Below are 26,500 nucleotides of genomic sequence, written 5' to 3' on the forward strand. Positions count from 1 at the left end.
CAGTGAAATTCAGTGAAATCAAGTCACTGATTTCTGAGTCTGCCTTAATTTCCCTTATATTTCACCTAAATACAATATAGATCCATCAAGAGATCACAGGCATAAGAAAGTTTAATATTTTTCCCCAGAGCTGCCATAAGCTGAGCAGTATGATGCCCATGACCACAAGCTTTCCAGCAGCCTGAAACGTGCCAGTGTCACCCAAGAGATGGGTGGGAGGCAAGTGGAATAAGGCTTCATTACACTGTTGTGTAACAGAAGAGGTTCTAGGAGCCAATGGAACTATTGTGGGAAGTAGTGTGTTCAGAGAGAAAGAGAAACACCTTTACTTGATTACAATAAAAAATTTATTTTGATTCATATACTGAAAAATTTAATAAATAAAATGTCAAAGAATGATTGAGTGAGATTCCCCAACATCGGAGAAAAAAAAGTTATAATAATTGATTGTGTAGTCAAATAAAAATAGGAAGAAAATCTGATTATGGGAGAAAAAAAGTGCTTGGGAGATTTGGCTTTGGTAAAAAACACAATACATACTCAAGGAGTGCTTCAGAGATTTTCCATTGGTGGCAAATACAGTTCAAGAGTTTGAAACCTTGACATGTTGCTAAATGTTTTTTCCTTTGTTGTTGTTTTTTTAAACAAAATAAACCCAAAAAGTTTCTAGCAGGAACACAGACAGTCTTTAACAATGTGGGAATGAATTCTTCCCTCAGCATCACCTGTTGGTATCTCTTTATTCTGAAGGCATTTGAAAGAGCAGAAACTGAGATAAAGATCTAACACAACAGTCAGTTGTCTAAAGGACTCTAGAAAAAATTCCTCTGGAATAGAAACGTGATGGCGCAGACTATTGCTCATCCTACAGCTAGAAAGGTCCACTCTGCTCTCCTCACACTGCAAAAAATGGACACTAGTGGTACACAGTTACTGCTTGCTGTCAGCAAGAAAATTAAATGTGAATTGCATCTTGTTCGATGATGAAGACACCAAATCTATCCACAATAGTATGAGCCAGGATGTTTCATATCTACTATCAGAGGCAGATTATTCAGGGGAAAATTGGAAATTTAATTCAGATAGCAAAAGGAAACTTTCAGAACAGCACAGGCTAGAAGAGAGCTGATTTTTTTTACCACTTTCATTGATCCTAAACTGCCACTTCTGATTAAAAAAAAAAAAAAAAAAGAGATTTAGGTACCAAAAAAAAGGTTTTCTTCCAAGTCTTTCTAAAAATGACTAAAACAGCAATGAAATGTTTCTGAATTGCTGATGTCTGGCCATGAGAAAAAAGAGATTAAAATTGTTGAAGATCATGATGAAAAAAGTATCTCCAAAATCCAGCCACAGAGTGAAGATACCATTGGATATCCATGGAGTCTTTTTCCTCTTTAAGTTGCTTTGCTTTCATTACTGTGACGTATCACCAGAAGCATATTGATCAACGATTTAAACAAAATGCTTAAATGCTTAAAGCAAACAAATAATCATGGTTCAGGTAGAAATGTTTCATTCTTTTACAAAGTACATGGAGAAGACAGTAAGCCCATTGAATTTGCTGCGCCTGTGACATGCAGGTGAGTAGTTCTGCTGGCCACCATGTTGGGAAAGGGCTTCTTGACATCAGGATCACGAACAGGTCTCAGCATGAGGATTTGAAAATCCTGCCCTTTTCATATTACTAAACTGAAGGGTCACGTAGGTACTGTGAAGGGACCTCAGTTCGCCGCACAGACGTTTGGCATCCTCAGCTGTTTATATGCTGCAAGTCCAGTAATATTCATGTGGGTAAAGCAGTCTGCATTGGCAAATGGTGCTCTGGCCCAAAATAGGGATATTCCAGCTGACTGTGTCATTGTGCCATGAATTGCTGCCTTAGAGGTAAGCTCACTGCTAACAACTGTCATGGAAAGACAAGGGGATAAACCTTGGACTGAAGCATTTCAGTGGTTGAAGGGCTAGGTTTTCTTTGAACTCAAATACTTATGTGCTTCAATATGCTGCCATAACTGGTGCATGAAAGATGAGTCATTTAGATGATGATTTCTAAATTGCCACAAACCCCAACCATTGTAATCCATTAAAAATGAAATATGCTATATTTTCCAAGCCTTATCTGAAGTCCCTTGAAGTCTGTGTCAAGAGCAACATTGGCTTCACCAGAGCTGAGAATGGGTCCAATGATCCATGAATCCTATTTTCATGGTATCAGGAAGAAAAAGCCACTGTTCTCCATTCTTCACTACCTGAACTTTGTTCTTGGATTCATATTTTATCTGTCCTCAAGGAATAAACGCATTGACTCCAGCAAAGATTTGTGGATATACAATCTCCACTGTCACTTCCCTCCTCTTGCTGCCTAGAGGTACTGACATTAATACACTCATTTCTCCAGAGATGCACATAATTTTGAAGTCTGGCTTACACTGTAGGATCAGCTTGTGTAGATTGTGTCCTTGTAGATGCTGCTACAGGGCAAAAGTTTCCTAGTGTATTGCTAGCTGATATCCCAACCTGTGATATTTCTTCCATTTCAGATAGAGACCTTGTAAAGAGATACCACTTCCTAAATTTGTAAAAAAATAAGAGGAAAAGTTTCCTTGGAACTTTTGGAAATTTTCCCATAAAAAAGGTAAAAGCTACCTTTATATTGTGTGTCATGTTTGCATTTTCTCAAATACAATATAGGAGCTGTTATTATTGGTTTTGACTACAAAAGTACACCATGTGGAGGCTAAACTTTGGTTAATTTTTCCCCCTTTTATAAAAAAGTTTAATTTAGAGTTGTCATCTTTTAAAAAAAATCACATCTGTTGCACAATTATAAAAGGCACATATAAATGACTGAAAGAAAAGAGTCCACTTGCAAACCTTAAACTGATTAAATAAAAAGGAGCATTCCAGAGTATTTTCCACCAAAAAAAAAAAAAAAGAAAGAAGAATTATATATAACCAAAAAAAGACAAACAAACAAGTGGCTAAAAAGGCCATTTTTTTGCTGGAGTTTTCAGTATTGTTTTTTCTTTCATTATGGCTGTATAGGAACCAATATTAAATAATATGTGATCAGAGATGATTTGATTTCTATTTTCTAGACACTATCAATGCAGAATGAGGCAACGGCTGAAATATTTTCTACTCCAGGCAACCTCATCACTTTTTTGCTTAAGACAGCATGAAACCAGAAGTAATAGAGGAAACAGAAGAGACAGTTCAAAATGAAGATCAACAGCAGAAGTGAATTCATTTCTTTGAGGTAATCCTTACTATGATGTTCACAGCTGCCCTAGTGGGTTACAATTCCCAGAAGTCATTTTCACTCTTCTTCAAGGATCTCCTGCCTTGTTCAAGGGAAGAATGGACACACAAACTGCAGTTCTTGTGCCCAGGTTTCCCCTAGTTGCAACAGAGAGATCTTTCATCAGTAATTCAGAAATCAAGCCGTAGAGGCTAAGCAGAGATTTGTTTATTCCCACAACCGATTGGTAGTTCCCAGCTATCTGTAGATAGAAAAACATGTGCAGCACTGAAGCTGGTCCTCAGCTGAGCTCCCTGCGGTGAGCACTGCAGCAGTGAGATGCTCCGAATCCACCGCAGATTCACGCATTCAAATCTGGCTGGCGCTCAGATCATCTTCACTGAGCTTTGTTCTGCTGCATGTTGGAAATTGCAGCCCCCATTTCTCCCCGTGGCCAGGGTCATCTGCCCTTGAAAAAATTTATTTTTTCAATGGAGGCAAGAGTCATAGTTATATTGGACTCAAAATCTGCATCATGGACACCTGTTTTCCGGAAAGCCCCAGCTAATAAAGCATTGTTTTCCCAGTAGTGATGCCAATGTCCTTTGCTGTTTGCTCCAAAACCATACACATTCACCTAGGAAGTAAGAGAGAACTAGTGTTATGGCCTGGAAAGCTCTGAAATGTTGAAGAAACTCTCTTGATTCTCAATTTATCTATAGACAGAAACATTTGAGGACCTCAGTGGTGTGACAAGGTATTCTACTGTATGAGATGATGCAATCACAGAAAACAGCCCAGATATTACACCCTAAGCTACGCTGAGATGACCACCATACCCAAACCCAGACAGCAAAGGAAATTTCTACCCATTAATTCTTGTTTAGCAATACAAAAAACACATTCCTTTCTCCTAAGCATGATGTTTGACCTCAGGACGTGAGTGGCTTGGGATGAAAGTCTCCTCTTTAGCTGATTAAGGCCACAAAGAGTGGAAAAATTTTGGTTTTGCTCCTAGTCTTCCAAATAATGACCCATGTCAACCCCCTCTTACATGCTTTGAAATTTGCAGTCACTTCAGAGGCAGGTGGACATTATGTGCTTTGTGTGTATACTCCTGTGGCCTTTCCTCTCCCATTTGAATAAGCAAATGGCAGAGAAAATGGAAAGGGAGAAGTAAAGGCTGAGTGAGTGGTCAGGGCATGTTCCTGGCACTTCAGTGTGAAACATCCTGATTTTTTTATCCATATAGCCAAATACAATCAGACCTTACCTCATCGCATACGTGGAGTGCAAATATCAAAGTCAGAAGGCCTGTGGAGGGGTATCTCCCATGATGCTGGACCCAGTTCTCATAGACGTATTTCATAAAAACTGGATTATAAACCAGGATCTAGGCAAAATTGGAGAAAAAAATCCTCATTAGTAAAATACCCTGGGAAGAAACAATGGCAGCATGTCATCTCTAAAAGACACCAGGGTAGGGGAGAGGGCAAGAAGGGAATAATAGTTATTCCCCGAGGGCAGGTAAAAGGGAAAAATAAAGTCCCATAGTTAAGTGCATTCAAGATTATTTCACATGTGCAATTACACATCAATATTCCTTCCTTGGTCTGGATGTAAATCCCGGGTGATTCCTGCTGATCTCAATGGGTATGAAATGGCACAAGTGAAAAGAAAATTAGGCATTCAACTCTCCCTGCAGCGTCCTGCCGTAACGCAGGTGAGCTCTGGGGAGCTGCAGGCATGGAGAAGGCAAGCATAAGATGTCATGCCAGATTTAATAGAATCATAGAATCATTTAGGTTAGAAAAGACCCTTAAGATCATTGAGCCCAACTGTAACTTGGGTGAGAACGTAGCAGCAACTGCATCTTCCACACAATACACCAACCATGTCTTGGTATCCCATGTATCCCATCTGTACCATGTCTTGGTACAGATCTAAGGAAACCAGGGGCCAGGTGTAAACTACCAGGAAGCCTACCAGGTTTTATCAGCTGTGTTTCTCCCGTTTCCCAATCATCCTGTTTTTCTATGGCTTTTTTTTTTTTTTTTTTTTAAACACAAAAACAACAACAAAAACAAACCCAAACCCATAAATTGCATTTGGATATCTCCTGGGGAAATTATGAGGCCATCTAATGGAGACAGAGCACTTAACATCAGACCTGAGTGTACAATAAATCCAAGGACTGGTGGGAGCCCTTGGTTTCAACCCCCCTCCCTGAATCAGGCAAAGGGAGACTTTTCCCTCTGTGCTGCATTTGTAATTAGAGTGACAGCATTTCAGCAGTATCTAGTTAGCTGCAGGGCTTTTCCTTTTACAAAGTCAGAGGTTAATTGCTGATACTGTATCTGTGTGTAATCACTTCTCACAGGGTGTTTTGGATTGCACGGACTGGGAAGAAATACAAGCTTCTCATCTCCCTGCTCAGGAAGCTGCTGCATATCACCAGCAGTACCTTGGGCTGGTGTTACTCAACTGTGACATGAGTTTAACAACCTGCCATAGTGCATCTCACAAGGGATTTGCAGAGGTTAATGTGCTCCTCACAACAGGTGATGGTTTAATACCTCCAGAGGTCCATGGTTTGAAGCACAGGGAATAAACTGATACTAGCTAAAGGTCTCTTCTGAAGCCTGTGGCAAAACTTGGCATCCTGAGTGAAGGACATGTGCTTTAACCTGTAAATTTAATGCTCTGAGGCTAACGTCATACTTTACCAGCCCTTGAGGCATTAGAGGCCTGAGCTCCTTTGAAAATCAGCCTTTCCAAAAGCTGAGAGAATGAGACTTTTATTTTGCTGGAAGGTCTGTAGGAAAGGAATTGTCTTTTACTTCTCCCTACATAGCCTGCCTTGGTTATGTCCTACAACTATGCAGCTGCAACAAAAGTCTTTGCATGGTGGCTATAGGTGCAACATGGGAATAACCATCCTGCCCCATGGGAAATCCTGCCTCCAGCAGCAGCACATGTCTATTAAACCAAAGCACGCTTGGACAACGAGTCAGTGTGTATGAGATGGACTATCTTCTGACTGCTGTGGGGTAGGCACCAGGTTCGCCCATCTTTCCTCAACCTTCTCAGAGAAGTGAGGTCCCCTGAGCGATTGCCTTCTACACATCCACACTATGAAGTAAAATAGGTCAAAAGCATTTTTTTAGCCTTGAGGGAAGTGGAATGGCACAGATTATGTCCACATTGCTCAATTCTGTTCCTGTGAAAAACAGGGAATATTCCCTGGTCTGAGCTATCCGCCAAACCTTGTTTGAACATCGCCTAGGAGAGTACTAATACACCTGGGACAAAATCAGCATGGACTTGGCCTGAGACCAGTCTCCAGGATTGTTTCATAGAATCATAGAATTGTCTACATTGGAAGGGACCTTTCAGATAATCAAGTCCAACCATCAGCTTAACAATGATGAAAAACCATCACTAAACCATAATTGGGTACAGGCAGTTATTAGAGCTGTGGACTAAGAGCCTTCCTCAAAAGCCAATGATACTGTCATGAATTCTCCACTGACTTGAAAACACACAACTTTATTTTTTCAGAGTTCACTTAGCTCCTTATTACAAGGAACTGACCCAAGAGTGAGAAACATCCTTGGCATTCAAATAGCCAAATTATTAAAAAAAAAACAAACCAAAAAAACCCACAGCTCAAAGTGTTGTTACATCCAAAAGACTGTAACTGGCAGGAACAGAGCAACTGCTGTGGAGGGTGAGCACCGTTGGCCAACAGTACACCTTAAATCTCCCTGAGCAGTACCAGAAGAAGCAATGCAGCCTTCAGAACAGCAGTAATGCAATGGCATAGTCACAAGAGCAGTTTCTTTCCAACCTCACTAATTTCGTGGTTGATCTATGGCCTGGATGGCACACAGGAGCTAAACCTTTAACTTAGCTGAGCCTTGTGAAGTGTGTGTATTTTGGTTGCAGTTTTTATGAATGTCAAAGGGTTCCTTGGATTCTTGCAGTCTCCCAAAGAAGCCAAAGACCTACAACTGGACTAGTAGAACAAATTCACAAATCAGCATTGCTCACCTTTTCTTTTTTGACTTTGATTTTCCGTGGAACTGGAATATATGTGCTGTTGGGAGAAAAAACAATACCACCACCAAGATTAATAAAAGCCCAACATATGAATATTTTCATATATTTCCAAAGAAATAAAGAATATTCTCCATTTACAGTAAGAAATTCAAATTATTTTAAAGTAATACATTGAAGAAGTTGTTGGAAAATGAGGCTGCAATTAAGTAATACAAGAGCAAGAAAAAACTGAGCTGTCACTGAAGCAAGTTTATAGGAAGCCAATACATTTTTAAATTTTCAAGTTAATTATTGACAATAGGGCACCAAATATTCAGCTGACAGTATACTGTAGGGTCAATATTATGTGAAGCCCATGACTTCTAATTCTTGTGTCATGACTGTTGCAGTCTTTCCGCTTTGATGACAGGAAGGACTTTCCATTTAATTTCATGGCAGAAAAAACTTTTCCCACCAGGGGGAGACTTTTCCCCTCCTAATACTTGCAGCTGCTGCATGATTTTCAGAGTAGGTGGTAGTAGAGTTCATAATTTCTGTGCTTCTGTGCAACTCTGACATTCCAATACACAGCCCCTCACCAGCAAGCTATTCCCCTCCTCCCCAGGGAATGCTGAAGGCTTCCTGTCTTTCCCAGCATCAAACTTCCAAGTCATATCTTATGACTGGGTCAAAATCACGAGCCATGTCTTGAAAACAAAAAAATCTTTTCTTCCCCATATCTCATGCACAGTGTATGCTGGCATTGTACAGCTTATCACGAGTGCTGTAAAAAAAAAAAAGTCTCCCTGAGTTTGTTTCAAGTAAGAAAATTCTGAACTGGCCTTGTAACTAGAATATATACCAAAATATACCCTGCAGACTTTTTAGACGGCTTGTGAAAAAACACCAAAACCTTCCATTAGTTCAATCTAAATGGTTTTTGCTTGATTTTTGGTCACAACAAGGTTCCTGTGATCAACGTTTTATTTCTCTTTGAACCATGGATCATCAGCACTTTGAAACATTAGTTTAAGTCTTCTCAAATCAATGGTAACCTGGCAATGTCCTCATCTCCTTAGGTGCTTCTGGGCATCCCTCACCTTATATCCCAGCTCCAGGCTGGATGCAGTGGAAGACATGATGGGTGGGTTACAGCCGCCTGAGATGTGACATGAGATGCTAACAGGCAAAGGGATATAGGTGTGGACTTCTTAATCTGCCCTCAGCAAATCTGCCCTTATATCTGCTTCCCACGCCTGACCTCGCTTAGCAAAGTTGGTAAAAGTAAGCTTGGTGATCCCATGTCCTTTTTGTGGTTATGAAGACTTAAAAGGCTTCTTTGCTAGTAAAATCTCTTCATTATTATATAAATAAAGAGCCAGTCTTTTCTGAGAAGCTGATGTGAAGGAAACAAGAGGACCGTATTTCATGAACCTCTAGCCAGGTGGGGTAGAAGACCAAAGTGAACAGTATGAAATATACAAGACAGTATTTGCTCATCCAACCAGGACACTACTATAGCTCTTATCAGCTGACGTTATTAGTCGTTTATATCATGGGTTATTTCATTTTTCAGAAGCAATACCCATGTCCTGCTGTCACTTGGCTGCAGAATTTCATACAACCAAATGGAACGCATTGACACGCTGATTAAGACCAAATGGAGACCTACACCATCATGACCATGTAAAAACCGGGCTGCATAGCAGGGAGTTAGCGATCAAGTAAATACCACACAGGAGCAGGACAGAGACTAAAGCCTCTGATGAAGGTGGCTACAGATGGAATTCATATTAACTGGAAAGCATCTTCTATGAGCCTCTTGGCAGTGTTCTAGTGAAGTCTGGCAGCATCACTGGCCACCTGTACAGGATATTTACTGTGCTATTGACCCAAGTGGACGATGTGGAACATTTTAAGAAATAAAAATATTGCTCTTTGCCAAACCAAGTGGACATCCATGGAGCTTTTTTCACTATGGAGATTCCTAGAAGACTTGAAGAAGGTAAATTAAGGCAACTAGGCTAAATATATGACAGATGCGGGCCTGAAGGTTTTCAGTCCCAGAAGGCTTTTCTTGTTTTTTTTTCTGGGACAACGTTCAGTCTTAGAGAGCCTCTTTGAAATGGGATATCCATCAGTCATATGGGACACATCTGAAACAATCATTCATCTACCAATTCAATCTAATATTAAAGCTATCTGCAGTTTGGCTTTTCTTTTGAAACATACTACAGAATGCTTACCGTTTTAAACTGTGAGATATTTCTTCTCTTCTAAAATTCTGAATTTCAGATGGGTTTTATTTTTATTTGATGCCTTCTCCCAGTTACAAATGCACAGTCAATAATTTCCTTATAGACTGTATTTGACATTGTGTATTTAATGTATGCTTATAGGTTTATTCTGCTAGCCTAAAATTATGTTAAATATATTGTTATGATTTGTGTGCTTATGATTTTCTGGTTTTATTGCTCCAGCATGTGCCAGCTTATTAATTATGCAATTTCCCTGCTTCGAGTACAGCAAAAATCTTAAAATACTGGTACTTCTTCTGTGGGGTTAAATATTCACACAGTAATTTATACCAGATGCTTACCAAGCCCGTGTATACAATCTAATTATAAATATATAATATATCCTGTAATTTATTAAGCAAAGATGTTTTTTCCTTTCATGTGCTGTGACTGCCTTGTAGTCAACCAGTTACATCTTCCTGACAGGTTAAATGGTAAACTTGGTAAACTCAAGTTTACCACTACAACCTACTTGCTGCTACTTCTGAAGGGAAATACTTGATAAAAAATGGTGAACAGCTTTGTAATCTGGGCACAGAGCAGTGACAGTGATGGATACACAGATGGGTGATGATGGCAGCAACTGGCCCTCTGTGGGCTTCTCTTCATGGTGCGGGCACAAATATAACAAAGATGCTTCAAGGGGCTCCATTCAAAGGCCACTGGAGGCAGCTGGGATCTTTTAATTGCTTCTGGTAGGATTTGGATTCAGGCTTAAGGGCAGAGGTTCTCAATCTCTTTTATCAATACAGTTTTTAAAATAAAAAAATGCCTAAGCCTTACAAAAAAAAACCTAAGTCAATTTTCTAAGTGGGCTGACTTTTCTGAGATATGAGTGTGTCCTGAAGATGGATTTTTTCAAGAAAACTTATGACCGTATATACTAAATGCGGGTGGCAACAAAGGTAAATGAGACTAAACCAGACTGTATTTACAAAGAGAGAAAAGAAAAAGAAAAGAAGAAATAAAACTCCATTCGTTGTCCCATCAAGAAGTTTTCTTTAAAAATGTGAAGCAGGTCTTATCCCCAGACAACAGGGACATATTTTTCCCAGTTTTTAATCCTCTGAGACTCTGAAATTGGGCAAAAAATTGAAATGTCTTGAAATACTTCTCTCTGGAATAAAGTAATCTGATCTGCTGTTGCTGTCCACATGTAGCCGGGCGCCTCTGAGCAAACCCACCAGGCTGTGGCTTTACATGCAATAGATAACCTCACACACAGTACAAATGTCTTGTATTTCATTCTCTGGATTAGGAAAAGCCAGCTTATAGGAAGAGAGAGAATCCGCTACAAGGCAACCAGAAGAAACATGTTTTGTTCACATTTCTAATTCTAGTTCTGCCATGAATATATTAAGCAGGACAACATTTACTTCTGAAAGCAAGAAGAAGAAATGAAGAATAAATACCAGCGTGGCACATTGCTGTGAGGTAAAACATGTCAATTTAAAGCTAAGGCACACAGGTGAAACAACAGTGTCTCCTCTGCATGGCTCTCAATCACTTTCCACCAGGAAAGATGGACAGAATTCCTGACTGACTTGTCCATGGAAGGGTGCTGTGGATGGGGGACTAAATGTCCCAATCTGCTTCTCCTCTCACTGCCTCCGTGAGCAGCCTGCACATCCCTCTCTGCCTCCTTGTCCTCTTCTGCAAGTGGGATGATATATGCTGGAGGACCATTTGGCCACCCAAGTGTCCCAGGTGGGATAATCCAGGTTTCTAGAACCACTGCTGAATGAACAACCCACCAAACACTTGACTCTGCAGATGGTTTTCTGATGGGTGTGTCTGGGTATGAGCGTGCTGGCTGCACCTCCAGGCACTGGAGAGAAGGAAGGATGAGCAGAAACCCAAAAAGAGGCACTGAACCCCAAAGCCCAGGAAGCCTCTGCTCAAACTGGCCACCTTCAGCAGCAAAAAATCCCCCTTTCATATCTCTGAGACCACTGTGTGGGGCCGCAAAGAGCTTTATCTGGATCTTTTCCTCAAAGAGTGCACCATAGCATTAAGCTTTTCCTAGAAAGCAAGTGTTCAGGACTGAACCCTGACCTGAAAGGGCCTGTAAAGCTCCTCTAGGCCTTATCAGAAGTGGAGTTTTGCCCAGTTTGGGCTTTCCTGTCCTACAGCAACATGTGGGAGCTCCCACCCCTTCAGCCCGCCCGCTCAGGGCTGCCCTTACTCACAAGTTGATGGTGCCTGTGGTGAGAGCGGTGATAACCCAGCGCAGGTCCAGGGTTTTGAAGGGGATCAGGATCATGCTCACATTTTCTGCCAGGTCTTTGTAGCTCTCAGGATAAACGAAGTGATGAGTGGTCTTGCTCCCAACATCTGGTTCGTAGCCAGTGGTGGGGGCACGGTTCATTCTGCAGCCCAAAAGTAAGAAGTGAGAGTGAGGAAGTGGGAAAAGGATGCAACACCATGGAGAAACCCCCAAGCTGTCTCTGAGCAGAATGGGGTTTCTCTGCAGCCCAGTGGAGTCTCCTGCAGAGACATTAGCTCAGCTCACAGCAGAAGTGTAGGGAGGACAAGGAAGGATGTAGCTGACAAGATGATGAGAAGCATTGTACATTGTGAGACAACACGTTGCCCTGGTCACTGATAACGGGGGAGGTAAAATCTGTTTATCAAGATTATGCCAGGCTGTGTTATTGCAATGCTCCCCCAGGTGAATTAGTTAAGTTTAACTCCCTCAAGGGGAGTTATTAGCGTAGGCAGACTATCCTGCCAGCCTGCGAGGACCTGTTATTGAGTTAGTCTCTTCCCTGGCAGCAACCCACATCATACTATGTGGAAATACTCAGTTAAGCATGAGACTTACTGTGTTTTATCTTGAGATTAGTCAGTCTGAGGTATAAAATATGGTGTTTTCTTTCCATCAGGACAAAGTCAAGGGTGGCATCTTAAGTTATCTTACTCACACTCTGCCCTCAGGTCTGTGTACCTTCCCCACCATCTGTAGTGGGGCTGCCTGCGTGGCATGGTAGAAGGCCAGATCTAGTCTAAGCAGGAAGGATCAAGCAGGAATTTCCTTACATCATAAAAGTAGATAGTAAGCAAATAAAAGTGGGCTGGGACACAGTATTTGGAAGGAAATGTGTCCCCTCAGACTTCCTGGGTCTTCCCTGCACTTGGGTGTGTTGCCAGAGCACATGAAAATGAGTATCAGGTCAGCAGATATTTTGTTTGTTGGATTAACCCATAGAGGAGTCACCTTCTCTGCACAAGTTTCCACAGTGAATCTTAAAACTTTGTGTCGTCGATTCAGATATGGCTTGAGATCCCTAAAATAGAAATCAGTGCCTGGAAGGTTCAATTTTGAATCATTGAGTTTCTCCCTTTCCAAGCATGTTCTGTTATGGGGAAGAGTTAGGTCTCAAAGCAGAAACCCGCATCTGAGCGTGTTATTCTCTTGTTACTACTACAAAAATAGCCTTTGAGTCTAGCAAAGCCTTTTCTGCATGAATATAGAAATGTAGACCAGGAAATATAAGAAAATTCACACAGGAACAGGGCTGTCTTCGTAGCAAGGGACATAGAGTTAAGCATAAATGCACCTCAGCTGCCTCCCATTTTGCAACATGAGGGATTAATATCAAGGGGTCTTCACTTCCCTGCTTGGATCTGAAGACCAAGTTATCTGCCTTTGCCTTTGGGGAGGTACTTTTGGCAGAAGACAAGGCAAGCAGCTGATGGAAGCAACACCTGAAAAGATTTATCATGAAAGTTTAGATGTCATCTAAAGACTCTAGAGTGTGTCCAAGCAACATTGGAAGCCAAGTGGCCTAAGGTGGCTTAACAGTTCAAATAGCACTAATCTTCTGCTGATTCACCCTTGGCTTCAGTGCACAGCTTCCTTCTAAAGGTTATGTTGCTTCTGAGAGTATAATCCCACATGTGGTATTTTCAATAGCAATGCCTCTTTCCAGGCCCTCTGACCTGCTTTGCGTTGCTCCCAAAACTGTGCTGTACTGGCAGCTGTGGTGTGAAAGCTGGGCAACACTTTGGAGATTAACCTAGTCAGCCCAGATATCTTGGCTGCTCTGTAGGTGATTTGCTCTGCTTACCTAGTTCCCGCTTGTGTTTCACTGGGACAGTATAGCCAACCCTCATTGCCTCGAGAAGAAGAAGCAACGTGACCCTTCACAAAGTAGCTGCAGCCAACCAGTTTTCTCCTGTCCATTGCAAAGAGACTTTAGCTTTCCCACCCCACCATTGCTTAAGAATGAATCGATGCAAGAAAGTAAAATCTGAAACAGTCAATTAAGTGTGTAAAAGATCACTTGTGTGTACTGGTTGCAGAAATAACTTTTACTCAAAACTGTAGGGTTTTTCAGTGATATTTTTTAACACAGGCAATTATGATAGTGCGGAACAAACTACAGTATCAACACCTACTCATGTTTGATTTTTTTTTTTTCCAAGCTAAAACATGAAGTCATGTCTCCAATACACACAGTTTGCATCCTTGGAACTTATATTTGACCTAAGTACCAGATTTCACTAGATAGCCAATTAAATCCTGTTTGCTCGCTTGTCCCCCAAAATACCAGTGAATCTTAAACAACAGAGACATCTGGAGCTGAGGTGGTGCCTACTCACCTGAGCACAAAGTCATGGGAGTCAATATCTTGGCCATACTGAGACTTCAGGAGGTTCCCAGAGTTGCCCACGACCGCGCACCGTTTGCACGTGTAGGTGCCTCGCTCCTGCAGTGGATCCCCATCTCCAGGAATGAGCTTAAACAAATCCTTGAGAGTAGCATTAATGTTCTTCGGAGCTTTCTCTCCTTGCAATTTCTGTTAGGGAGAAAAATCACTCCAGGTTACCAATATCGCTAACTTCTCTGTGAGCAAGACATAGCTTAAAATATCTTCTCAAAGACCATTCTTGCATCTACCTGCAGACACTGCCTCCTTCCCATTAACTTTTTAAACTTGGTTCCCCTTTTCTCTTCCTTTTCCCTGGATTCCCTCATCTATTCAGTCTCTCTCTAGCCATGGTGGAAGAAATAATTCATTTTTCCCAAGGCTGACCTTAGTAGAATAAATGTTCCTCTGGTATCTATAAGCCTAATCCTACGTGGGGCCAGATATCTTCTGTTAGGAGATGTATAAGATTTCTTTTAACCTTCGTAGGAAGGACCGAAGGGTCTCAGTGAACCTGATGGAGCACAGAAGTGGGTGACACTCCTTCCATGAATTTTGTTACATGACAGAAGTGGAAGTGGGAGGGAGATCTTATTGCTACTGTTCTGGACTGCAGAGCAACCAGCTGCTAGTGCAATAGGAAATTACGGTAGAGTTAGCCCTGAGGGTTGGAGATGTAAAATCATCTGAAAAATTCTCCAGGATGAAGAAAACCACCCGGACCTTGGTCATTGTGTCTGTTACCATGGAGGGAAACTCTTTTGTAGCAGCTCTGTGGTGCATGGTGGAAACAATGGTTGGATCAGGAAGGTACAGGCAAGGTGCAGGGCAGATGATGGCCAAACACTCCCTTTCTGGGGCTCTGCTCTCTGAGGGCTACTAAAGAGGTTGGGAATGCTGGCAGGCTCACAGAAAGCATTACCCACCCTCGTGGCACTCCTTGCATGGAAGTTCACAAAGGGAGAATGGCTCCTAACACAAAATATGCCAAAAGCCTCAGCCCTTGCTCTGCCAGCCCAGGGCAAGGAGAGACAGGGAGGGAGGGAGGGAGGGAGGAAAAACACCTTTTCTCAGGACTCCCAGCCATGGCCTGAGGCAATTTGGCTGTAGTTTCCCATGTGTTTCCCTTGACTGCACCAGGAACTGTTAACTTGTCCTGCTATCTCTCTCTCTCACAGAAAAACAAATAGATGTATCACTGTAATTTTTGTTTAAATTTCATGCTGTCTCTTTGCAGACTTATGTAAAGGAACCTTATTTGCACTGAAATGAACAACAGATCTGTGGAGCTCTGAGCTACATGAAGACATTGGGGCCAAGGAAACTTGAAACAAAGAAGACAAAGAAATGTTACACACATAGACTTAATCTTCCTGTGAATCCTTGTGAGCCAATATATTCAATATGGACTGTACAAGGTGATTAGGATGCAACGTAATTAGGATGCCCAGACAAGCATTGTCATTATTACCACTTATGTCACTATTCAGTGGATGGGTCAATTATTTAAGTGAAAAAGGTTATCTTCTAAATTTGTGTGTGATGCTGCAAACACATGTTCGCATATCTGAAGCCTTGTGTATCCTTGATGAATCTAATCTAACCTGATTTTACTCTGAATATATGAAAAACACCTAATGTTAGAAAGCCAGCAGCCTTCAAAATAAATGGAGGCTTCATAGATATCTTAGAGTGTGATAGCAGGTGTTTAATGTAGAAGAATCCAACTTTGTTTTAAAAATGAACTTATTTTGAGTTATTTGCACATGAATGCATATATACCCGTGTGTACTCTCTCTCCGAACTTTAACTGGCTTTAAGAAATGAAAGGGAAAACTGCCAAATATGCACCAAAACATTTTTAAGAATATAAGTTTTTCCAGGAAAAAATAAACAAACAAAAACCTAGCTTGAACTGAGTTTGCCTGAGAAAATGCAGGTGTGGAAGATAGTTTTCAGAAAATTCTATGTATCTAAGTCCCCTTTTTAAGTTAAATTGCATTTTCAGCCAGAATGATAGCATCTGGAAAGGAAGGGACCCGGAACATCGACTTCTGTTTGATGCATTAAAATGATAAGAAACACTATCGTGGGCAGGCGCCTCCACTGACACAAAGCAATGATCTGCATTTTCTTTCTGTTACGCTCCTATCGGTCTAGAGTAACTCTACTGAAACCAAGTTAAAACATGGGCACCACTGAGAAAGCAGGACAGCAGTGTCCCACGATCCCTTGGTTGCACAGTTTCCACAGCAGAGATTATTACTTACGTTAGAGAATCCCTCAATGACCTTAAATAGGACGATGACCTTATTGCACTGTGTGCTGAACATCCATACAATAAGACTTCCGTCCTTAACTCATTAGAACTGCTCTGTTTTAATTTCCTCAGTGATTATCTGATTGGACTACACTTTTCAGGCCTAATCTTCAATCAGCAGTGGTTGGTCTTTGACATTTCAGCAAAACAGAGAGAACAGGCAATGAAGCTGGTTCACTCCAAGGCAGATACAGCTTCTAAAAGTTCAGATTTACAGTGCAGCCAGTTCCTTATTACACAATGTTTACTTGACTTCTTGAAAAAGACCATTTTAATAGCATTACAATTACAAGCCAATTATAGTTCACTTTCCCACACCAAACTTCTGCCCTTTTTTTTGAGTAATGTTGTCTTTTCTACTTTTTTTAACAAGCTCCCACCAGTCTGGCCTTTCCCATAAATCAACAAAAGGACTGGGTGAAAGTCTGTCCGTGTTGTGCAAGGCAGAGCCACGTCGGCGCCACGTGGCTCTGCTGGAACAGCATCCTCCCTCCAACTGCTGTAGGAGTGTGCCATGGATAGGTGTGTGGATGTAGCTGCTAGAAGTGGGTTTAAATACACTGAAATACCTGACCCCTGTGTCCTGGGTGAAGTGGCTGCTTTTATTGGAAGTCTGTGCAAGCAACAGCCCTGTCTAATGATGCAGCTTAACCTCTTGCCCAAGTACAAAAAGCACCTTAATCTAATGAGCTGGTTACAGTTCAGAGTATTACTAATGCCCAGATCATCTCCAAGAGAGGAGGACTCCAATCCATCTTTAAGTCACAATAAGCACAGAGCAGCCCCGGGGGTATACCCAGGAGGAGAATTTGGGCCATTATTTGTTACAGGACTAAAGTAATTAAGGGAGAGTTTATTAGCTCGATAGATTTAAGTGAATTAAAAACAACAACCCCCTTGTTTCTGTGAACACAGAACAGCCAGGTACATTTTCAGATTCCTTCTCCAGAAGCAGCCCTGCCCTGTGCAGCAGGATGAGCTGCTGCAGGGATGGGGATGCTGCCCTTCTCTTCCCTGCTCTTTCCCACCGCACGGGTGGTACCGCTAACTCCAGTATGGACAATGCAGCCAGGAATATTGCCTTCCAAAAAGCTACATCCCACCACAGTAGAAGAGCTAAAATAATATATTCTGCAAATAAACCATGAAGCATCCTGGCAGCCATGTGAAGTGAAACCAGGCAAGTGAAACCACCCCATCCTTTGGCCCCAAATGTCACTTAATCTCAAATACTGGTCATTAGGCTCTGAAATCTGCCTTTGCTTTCCTAGAAGTGGAGGGTTAGTAATGCTACAGGACTATTTTGATGGTTAATTTTCATTCACTTATTACAGAATCATAGAATCATGGAACAGTTCAGGCTGGAGGGGACCTTTAAAGGTCATCTAGTCCAACCCCCTGCAATCAGCAATCCCATCTTCAACTAGATTGGGTTGCTCAGAGCCCCATCCAACCTGACCTTGAATGTTTCCAGGGATGGGACATCTACCACCTCTCTCGGCAACCTGTGCCAGTGTTTCACCACTCTCATTGTAAAAAAATTTCTTCCTTATATCTAATCTAAAATGTATACCTAATTATATAACTAATCCAAATATTTCCTCTTTTAGTTTAAAGCCATTGCCCTTTGTTCTGTTGCAACAGGCCTGCTAAAAAGTCTATCCCCATCTCTCCTATAGGCCCCCTTTATGTACTGAAATGCTGCTATAAAGTGTCCCCAGAGCCTTCTCTTCTCCAGGCTGAACAACCCCAACTCTCTCGGCTTGTCTTCTTAGCAGAAGTGCTCCAGCCCTGTGATCATCTTTGTGTCCCTCCTCTAGACCCACCCCAACAGGTCCATGTCTTTCCTGTGTTGAGGGCTCCAGAGCTGGATGCAGTGCTCCAGGTGGGGTCTCACCAGAACAGAGGGGCAGAATCACCTCCCTCAACATGCTGGCCATGCTGCTTTTGATGCAGCTCAGGATACAGTTGGCTTTCTGGGCTGCAAGTGCATGTTGCCAGCTCATGTCCAGCCTTTCATCCACCAACACCCCTAAATTCTTCTTGGCAGGGCTGCTCACTATCGCTTCATCCCCAAGTCTGTGCTGATATGGGCAGTTGCTCTGACGCTCAAAGTGTTGTTACATCCAAAAGACTGTAACTGGCAGGAACAGAGCAACTGCTGTGGAGGGTGAGCACCGTTGGCCAACAGTACACCTTAAATCTCCCTGAGCAGTACCAGAAGAAGCAATGCAGCCTTCAGAACAGCAGTAATGCAATGGCATAGTCACAAGAGCAGTTTCTTTCCAACCTCACTAATTTCGTGGTTGATCTATGGCCTGGATGGCACACAGGAGCTAAACCTTTAACTTAGCTGAGCCTTGTGAAGTGTGTGTATTTTGGTTGCAGTTTTTATGAATGTCAAAGGGTTCCTTGGATTCTTGCAGTCTCCCAAAGAAGCCAAAGACCTACAACTGGACTAGTAGAACAAATTCACAAATCAGCATTGCTCACCTTTTCTTTTTTGACTTTGATTTTCCGTGGAACTGGAATATATGTGCTGTTGGGAGAAAAAACAATACCACCACCAAGATTAATAAAAGCCCAACATATGAATATTTTCATATATTTCCAAAGAAATAAAGAATATTCTCCATTTACAGTAAGAAATTCAAATTATTTTAAAGTAATACATTGAAGAAGTTGTTGGAAAATGAGGCTGCAATTAAGTAATACAAGAGCAAGAAAAAACTGAGCTGTCACTGAAGCAAGTTTATAGGAAGCCAATACATTTTTAAATTTTCAAGTTAATTATTGACAATAGGGCACCAAATATTCAGCTGACAGTATACTGTAGGGTCAATATTATGTGAAGCCCATGACTTCTAATTCTTGTGTCATGACTGTTGCAGTCTTTCCGCTTTGATGACAGGAAGGACTTTCCATTTAATTTCATGGCAGAAAAAACTTTTCCCACCAGGGGGAGACTTTTCCCCTCCTAATACTTGCAGCTGCTGCATGATTTTCAGAGTAGGTGGTAGTAGAGTTCATAATTTCTGTGCTTCTGTGCAACTCTGACATTCCAATACACAGCCCCTCACCAGCAAGCTATTCCCCTCCTCCCCAGGGAATGCTGAAGGCTTCCTGTCTTTCCCAGCATCAAACTTCCAAGTCATATCTTATGACTGGGTCAAAATCACGAGCCATGTCTTGAAAACAAAAAAATCTTTTCTTCCCCATATCTCATGCACAGTGTATGCTGGCATTGTACAGCTTATCACGAGTGCTGTAAAAAAAAAAAAGTCTCCCTGAGTTTGTTTCAAGTAAGAAAATTCTGAACTGGCCTTGTAACTAGAATATATACCAAAATATACCCTGCAGACTTTTTAGACGGCTTGTGAAAAAACACCAAAACCTTCCATTAGTTCAATCTAAATGGTTTTTGCTTGATTTTTGGTCACAACAAGGTTCCTGTGATCAACGTTTTATTTCTCTTTGAACCATGGATCATCAGCACTTTGAAACATTAGTTTAAGTCTTCTCAAATCAATGGTAACCTGGCAATGTCCTCATCTCCTTAGGTGCTTCTGGGCATCCCTCACCTTATATCCCAGCTCCAGGCTGGATGCAGTGGAAGACATGATGGGTGGGTTACAGCCGCCTGAGATGTGACATGAGATGCTAACAGGCAAAGGGATATAGGTGTGGACTTCTTAATCTGCCCTCAGCAAATCTGCCCTTATATCTGCTTCCCACGCCTGACCTCGCTTAGCAAAGTTGGTAAAAGTAAGCTTGGTGATCCCATGTCCTTTTTGTGGTTATGAAGACTTAAAAGGCTTCTTTGCTAGTAAAATCTCTTCATTATTATATAAATAAAGAGCCAGTCTTTTCTGAGAAGCTGATGTGAAGGAAACAAGAGGACCGTATTTCATGAACCTCTAGCCAGGTGGGGTAGAAGACCAAAGTGAACAGTATGAAATATACAAGACAGTATTTGCTCATCCAACCAGGACACTACTATAGCTCTTATCAGCTGACGTTATTAGTCGTTTATATCATGGGTTATTTCATTTTTCAGAAGCAATACCCATGTCCTGCTGTCACTTGGCTGCAGAATTTCATACAACCAAATGGAACGCATTGACACGCTGATTAAGACCAAATGGAGACCTACACCATCATGACCATGTAAAAACCGGGCTGCATAGCAGGGAGTTAGCGATCAAGTAAATACCACACAGGAGCAGGACAGAGACTAAAGCCTCTGATGAAGGTGGCTACAGATGGAATTCATATTAACTGGAAAGCATCTTCTATGAGCCTCTTGGCAGTGTTCTAGTGAAGTCTGGCAGCATCACTGGCCACCTGTACAGGATATTTACTGTGCTATTGACCCAAGTGGACGATGTGGAACATTTTAAGAAATAAAAATATTGCTCTTTGCCAAACCAAGTGGACATCCATGGAGCTTTTTTCACTATGGAGATTCCTAGAAGACTTGAAGAAGGTAAATTAAGGCAACTAGGCTAAATATATGACAGATGCGGGCCTGAAGGTTTTCAGTCCCAGAAGGCTTTTCTTGTTTTTTTTTCTGGGACAACGTTCAGTCTTAGAGAGCCTCTTTGAAATGGGATATCCATCAGTCATATGGGACACATCTGAAACAATCATTCATCTACCAATTCAATCTAATATTAAAGCTATCTGCAGTTTGGCTTTTCTTTTGAAACATACTACAGAATGCTTACCGTTTTAAACTGTGAGATATTTCTTCTCTTCTAAAATTCTGAATTTCAGATGGGTTTTATTTTTATTTGATGCCTTCTCCCAGTTACAAATGCACAGTCAATAATTTCCTTATAGACTGTATTTGACATTGTGTATTTAATGTATGCTTATAGGTTTATTCTGCTAGCCTAAAATTATGTTAAATATATTGTTATGATTTGTGTGCTTATGATTTTCTGGTTTTATTGCTCCAGCATGTGCCAGCTTATTAATTATGCAATTTCCCTGCTTCGAGTACAGCAAAAATCTTAAAATACTGGTACTTCTTCTGTGGGGTTAAATATTCACACAGTAATTTATACCAGATGCTTACCAAGCCCGTGTATACAATCTAATTATAAATATATAATATATCCTGTAATTTATTAAGCAAAGATGTTTTTTCCTTTCATGTGCTGTGACTGCCTTGTAGTCAACCAGTTACATCTTCCTGACAGGTTAAATGGTAAACTTGGTAAACTCAAGTTTACCACTACAACCTACTTGCTGCTACTTCTGAAGGGAAATACTTGATAAAAAATGGTGAACAGCTTTGTAATCTGGGCACAGAGCAGTGACAGTGATGGATACACAGATGGGTGATGATGGCAGCAACTGGCCCTCTGTGGGCTTCTCTTCATGGTGCGGGCACAAATATAACAAAGATGCTTCAAGGGGCTCCATTCAAAGGCCACTGGAGGCAGCTGGGATCTTTTAATTGCTTCTGGTAGGATTTGGATTCAGGCTTAAGGGCAGAGGTTCTCAATCTCTTTTATCAATACAGTTTTTAAAATAAAAAAATGCCTAAGCCTTACAAAAAAAAACCTAAGTCAATTTTCTAAGTGGGCTGACTTTTCTGAGATATGAGTGTGTCCTGAAGATGGATTTTTTCAAGAAAACTTATGACCGTATATACTAAATGCGGGTGGCAACAAAGGTAAATGAGACTAAACCAGACTGTATTTACAAAGAGAGAAAAGAAAAAGAAAAGAAGAAATAAAACTCCATTCGTTGTCCCATCAAGAAGTTTTCTTTAAAAATGTGAAGCAGGTCTTATCCCCAGACAACAGGGACATATTTTTCCCAGTTTTTAATCCTCTGAGACTCTGAAATTGGGCAAAAAATTGAAATGTCTTGAAATACTTCTCTCTGGAATAAAGTAATCTGATCTGCTGTTGCTGTCCACATGTAGCCGGGCGCCTCTGAGCAAACCCACCAGGCTGTGGCTTTACATGCAATAGATAACCTCACACACAGTACAAATGTCTTGTATTTCATTCTCTGGATTAGGAAAAGCCAGCTTATAGGAAGAGAGAGAATCCGCTACAAGGCAACCAGAAGAAACATGTTTTGTTCACATTTCTAATTCTAGTTCTGCCATGAATATATTAAGCAGGACAACATTTACTTCTGAAAGCAAGAAGAAGAAATGAAGAATAAATACCAGCGTGGCACATTGCTGTGAGGTAAAACATGTCAATTTAAAGCTAAGGCACACAGGTGAAACAACAGTGTCTCCTCTGCATGGCTCTCAATCACTTTCCACCAGGAAAGATGGACAGAATTCCTGACTGACTTGTCCATGGAAGGGTGCTGTGGATGGGGGACTAAATGTCCCAATCTGCTTCTCCTCTCACTGCCTCCGTGAGCAGCCTGCACATCCCTCTCTGCCTCCTTGTCCTCTTCTGCAAGTGGGATGATATATGCTGGAGGACCATTTGGCCACCCAAGTGTCCCAGGTGGGATAATCCAGGTTTCTAGAACCACTGCTGAATGAACAACCCACCAAACACTTGACTCTGCAGATGGTTTTCTGATGGGTGTGTCTGGGTATGAGCGTGCTGGCTGCACCTCCAGGCACTGGAGAGAAGGAAGGATGAGCAGAAACCCAAAAAGAGGCACTGAACCCCAAAGCCCAGGAAGCCTCTGCTCAAACTGGCCACCTTCAGCAGCAAAAAATCCCCCTTTCATATCTCTGAGACCACTGTGTGGGGCCGCAAAGAGCTTTATCTGGATCTTTTCCTCAAAGAGTGCACCATAGCATTAAGCTTTTCCTAGAAAGCAAGTGTTCAGGACTGAACCCTGACCTGAAAGGGCCTGTAAAGCTCCTCTAGGCCTTATCAGAAGTGGAGTTTTGCCCAGTTTGGGCTTTCCTGTCCTACAGCAACATGTGGGAGCTCCCACCCCTTCAGCCCGCCCGCTCAGGGCTGCCCTTACTCACAAGTTGATGGTGCCTGTGGTGAGAGCGGTGATAACCCAGCGCAGGTCCAGGGTTTTGAAGGGGATCAGGATCATGCTCACATTTTCTGCCAGGTCTTTGTAGCTCTCAGGATAAACGAAGTGATGAGTGGTCTTGCTCCCAACATCTGGTTCGTAGCCAGTGGTGGGGGCACGGTTCATTCTGCAGCCCAAAAGTAAGAAGTGAGAGTGAGGAAGTGGGAAAAGGATGCAACACCATGGAGAAACCCCCAAGCTGTCTCTGAGCAGAATGGGGTTTCTCTGCAGCCCAGTGGAGTCTCCTGCAGAGACATTAGCTCAGCTCACAGCAGAAGTGTAGGGAGGACAAGGAAGGATGTAGCTGACAAGATGATGAGAAGCATTGTACATTGTGAGACAACACGTTGCCCTGGTCACTGATAACGGGGGAGGTAAAATCTGTTTATCAAGATTATGCCAGGCTGTGTTATTGCAATGCTCCCCCAGGTGAATTAGTTAAGTTTAACTCCCTCAAGGGGAGTTATTAGCGTAGGCAGACTATCCTGCCAGCCTGCGAGGACCTGTTATTGAGTTAGTCTCTTCCCTGGCAGCAACCCACATCATACTATGTGGAAATACTCAGTTAAGCATGAGACTTACTGTGTTTTATCTTGAGATTAGTCAGTCTGAGGTATAAAATATGGTGTTTTCTTTCCATCAGGACAAAGTCAAGGGTGGCATCTTAAGTTATCTTACTCACACTCTGCCCTCAGGTCTGTGTACCTTCCCCACCATCTGTAGTGGGGCTGCCTGCGTGGCATGGTAGAAGGCCAGATCTAGTCTAAGCAGGAAGGATCAAGCAGGAATTTCCTTACATCATAAAAGTAGATAGTAAGCAAATAAAAGTGGGCTGGGACACAGTATTTGGAAGGAAATGTGTCCCCTCAGACTTCCTGGGTCTTCCCTGCACTTGGGTGTGTTGCCAGAGCACATGAAAATGAGTATCAGGTCAGCAGATATTTTGTTTGTTGGATTAACCCATAGAGGAGTCACCTTCTCTGCACAAGTTTCCACAGTGAATCTTAAAACTTTGTGTCGTCGATTCAGATATGGCTTGAGATCCCTAAAATAGAAATCAGTGCCTGGAAGGTTCAATTTTGAATCATTGAGTTTCTCCCTTTCCAAGCATGTTCTGTTATGGGGAAGAGTTAGGTCTCAAAGCAGAAACCCGCATCTGAGCGTGTTATTCTCTTGTTACTACTACAAAAATAGCCTTTGAGTCTAGCAAAGCCTTTTCTGCATGAATATAGAAATGTAGACCAGGAAATATAAGAAAATTCACACAGGAACAGGGCTGTCTTCGTAGCAAGGGACATAGAGTTAAGCATAAATGCACCTCAGCTGCCTCCCATTTTGCAACATGAGGGATTAATATCAAGGGGTCTTCACTTCCCTGCTTGGATCTGAAGACCAAGTTATCTGCCTTTGCCTTTGGGGAGGTACTTTTGGCAGAAGACAAGGCAAGCAGCTGATGGAAGCAACACCTGAAAAGATTTATCATGAAAGTTTAGATGTCATCTAAAGACTCTAGAGTGTGTCCAAGCAACATTGGAAGCCAAGTGGCCTAAGGTGGCTTAACAGTTCAAATAGCACTAATCTTCTGCTGATTCACCCTTGGCTTCAGTGCACAGCTTCCTTCTAAAGGTTATGTTGCTTCTGAGAGTATAATCCCACATGTGGTATTTTCAATAGCAATGCCTCTTTCCAGGCCCTCTGACCTGCTTTGCGTTGCTCCCAAAACTGTGCTGTACTGGCAGCTGTGGTGTGAAAGCTGGGCAACACTTTGGAGATTAACCTAGTCAGCCCAGATATCTTGGCTGCTCTGTAGGTGATTTGCTCTGCTTACCTAGTTCCCGCTTGTGTTTCACTGGGACAGTATAGCCAACCCTCATTGCCTCGAGAAGAAGAAGCAACGTGACCCTTCACAAAGTAGCTGCAGCCAACCAGTTTTCTCCTGTCCATTGCAAAGAGACTTTAGCTTTCCCACCCCACCATTGCTTAAGAATGAATCGATGCAAGAAAGTAAAATCTGAAACAGTCAATTAAGTGTGTAAAAGATCACTTGTGTGTACTGGTTGCAGAAATAACTTTTACTCAAAACTGTAGGGTTTTTCAGTGATATTTTTTAACACAGGCAATTATGATAGTGCGGAACAAACTACAGTATCAACACCTACTCATGTTTGATTTTTTTTTTTTCCAAGCTAAAACATGAAGTCATGTCTCCAATACACACAGTTTGCATCCTTGGAACTTATATTTGACCTAAGTACCAGATTTCACTAGATAGCCAATTAAATCCTGTTTGCTCGCTTGTCCCCCAAAATACCAGTGAATCTTAAACAACAGAGACATCTGGAGCTGAGGTGGTGCCTACTCACCTGAGCACAAAGTCATGGGAGTCAATATCTTGGCCATACTGAGACTTCAGGAGGTTCCCAGAGTTGCCCACGACCGCGCACCGTTTGCACGTGTAGGTGCCTCGCTCCTGCAGTGGATCCCCATCTCCAGGAATGAGCTTAAACAAATCCTTGAGAGTAGCATTAATGTTCTTCGGAGCTTTCTCTCCTTGCAATTTCTGTTAGGGAGAAAAATCACTCCAGGTTACCAATATCGCTAACTTCTCTGTGAGCAAGACATAGCTTAAAATATCTTCTCAAAGACCATTCTTGCATCTACCTGCAGACACTGCCTCCTTCCCATTAACTTTTTAAACTTGGTTCCCCTTTTCTCTTCCTTTTCCCTGGATTCCCTCATCTATTCAGTCTCTCTCTAGCCATGGTGGAAGAAATAATTCATTTTTCCCAAGGCTGACCTTAGTAGAATAAATGTTCCTCTGGTATCTATAAGCCTAATCCTACGTGGGGCCAGATATCTTCTGTTAGGAGATGTATAAGATTTCTTTTAACCTTCGTAGGAAGGACCGAAGGGTCTCAGTGAACCTGAT

At 41.9% G+C, this 26,500-nt stretch overlaps 1 protein-coding gene across 1 annotated transcript in view; it reads right to left on the reverse strand.

The window, feature by feature from the left end:
- Nucleotides 1-365: 365 nt before the first annotated feature.
- The window catches only part of ST3GAL1 (ST3 beta-galactoside alpha-2,3-sialyltransferase 1), a 91,680-nt gene continuing 65,545 nt past the window's right edge, over nucleotides 366-26,500 (reverse strand). The window contains exons 3-7 of the mRNA XM_014965610.1: nucleotides 25,935-26,131; nucleotides 23,519-23,698; nucleotides 19,045-19,090; nucleotides 4,515-4,634; nucleotides 366-3,878 (exon numbers count right to left, since the gene is read on the reverse strand). Of these exons, the coding sequence (XP_014821096.1) occupies nucleotides 3,702-3,878; nucleotides 4,515-4,634; nucleotides 19,045-19,090; nucleotides 23,519-23,698; nucleotides 25,935-26,131 (720 nt within the window). The 3' untranslated portion in view covers nucleotides 366-3,701. The remainder of the gene's footprint in view (nucleotides 3,879-4,514; nucleotides 4,635-19,044; nucleotides 19,091-23,518; nucleotides 23,699-25,934; nucleotides 26,132-26,500) is intronic.

Source organism: Calidris pugnax, unplaced genomic scaffold, assembly GCF_001431845.1.
Source record: "Calidris pugnax isolate Ruff unplaced genomic scaffold, ASM143184v1 scaffold41, whole genome shotgun sequence".
Classification (NCBI taxonomy): domain Eukaryota; kingdom Metazoa; phylum Chordata; class Aves; order Charadriiformes; family Scolopacidae; genus Calidris; species Calidris pugnax.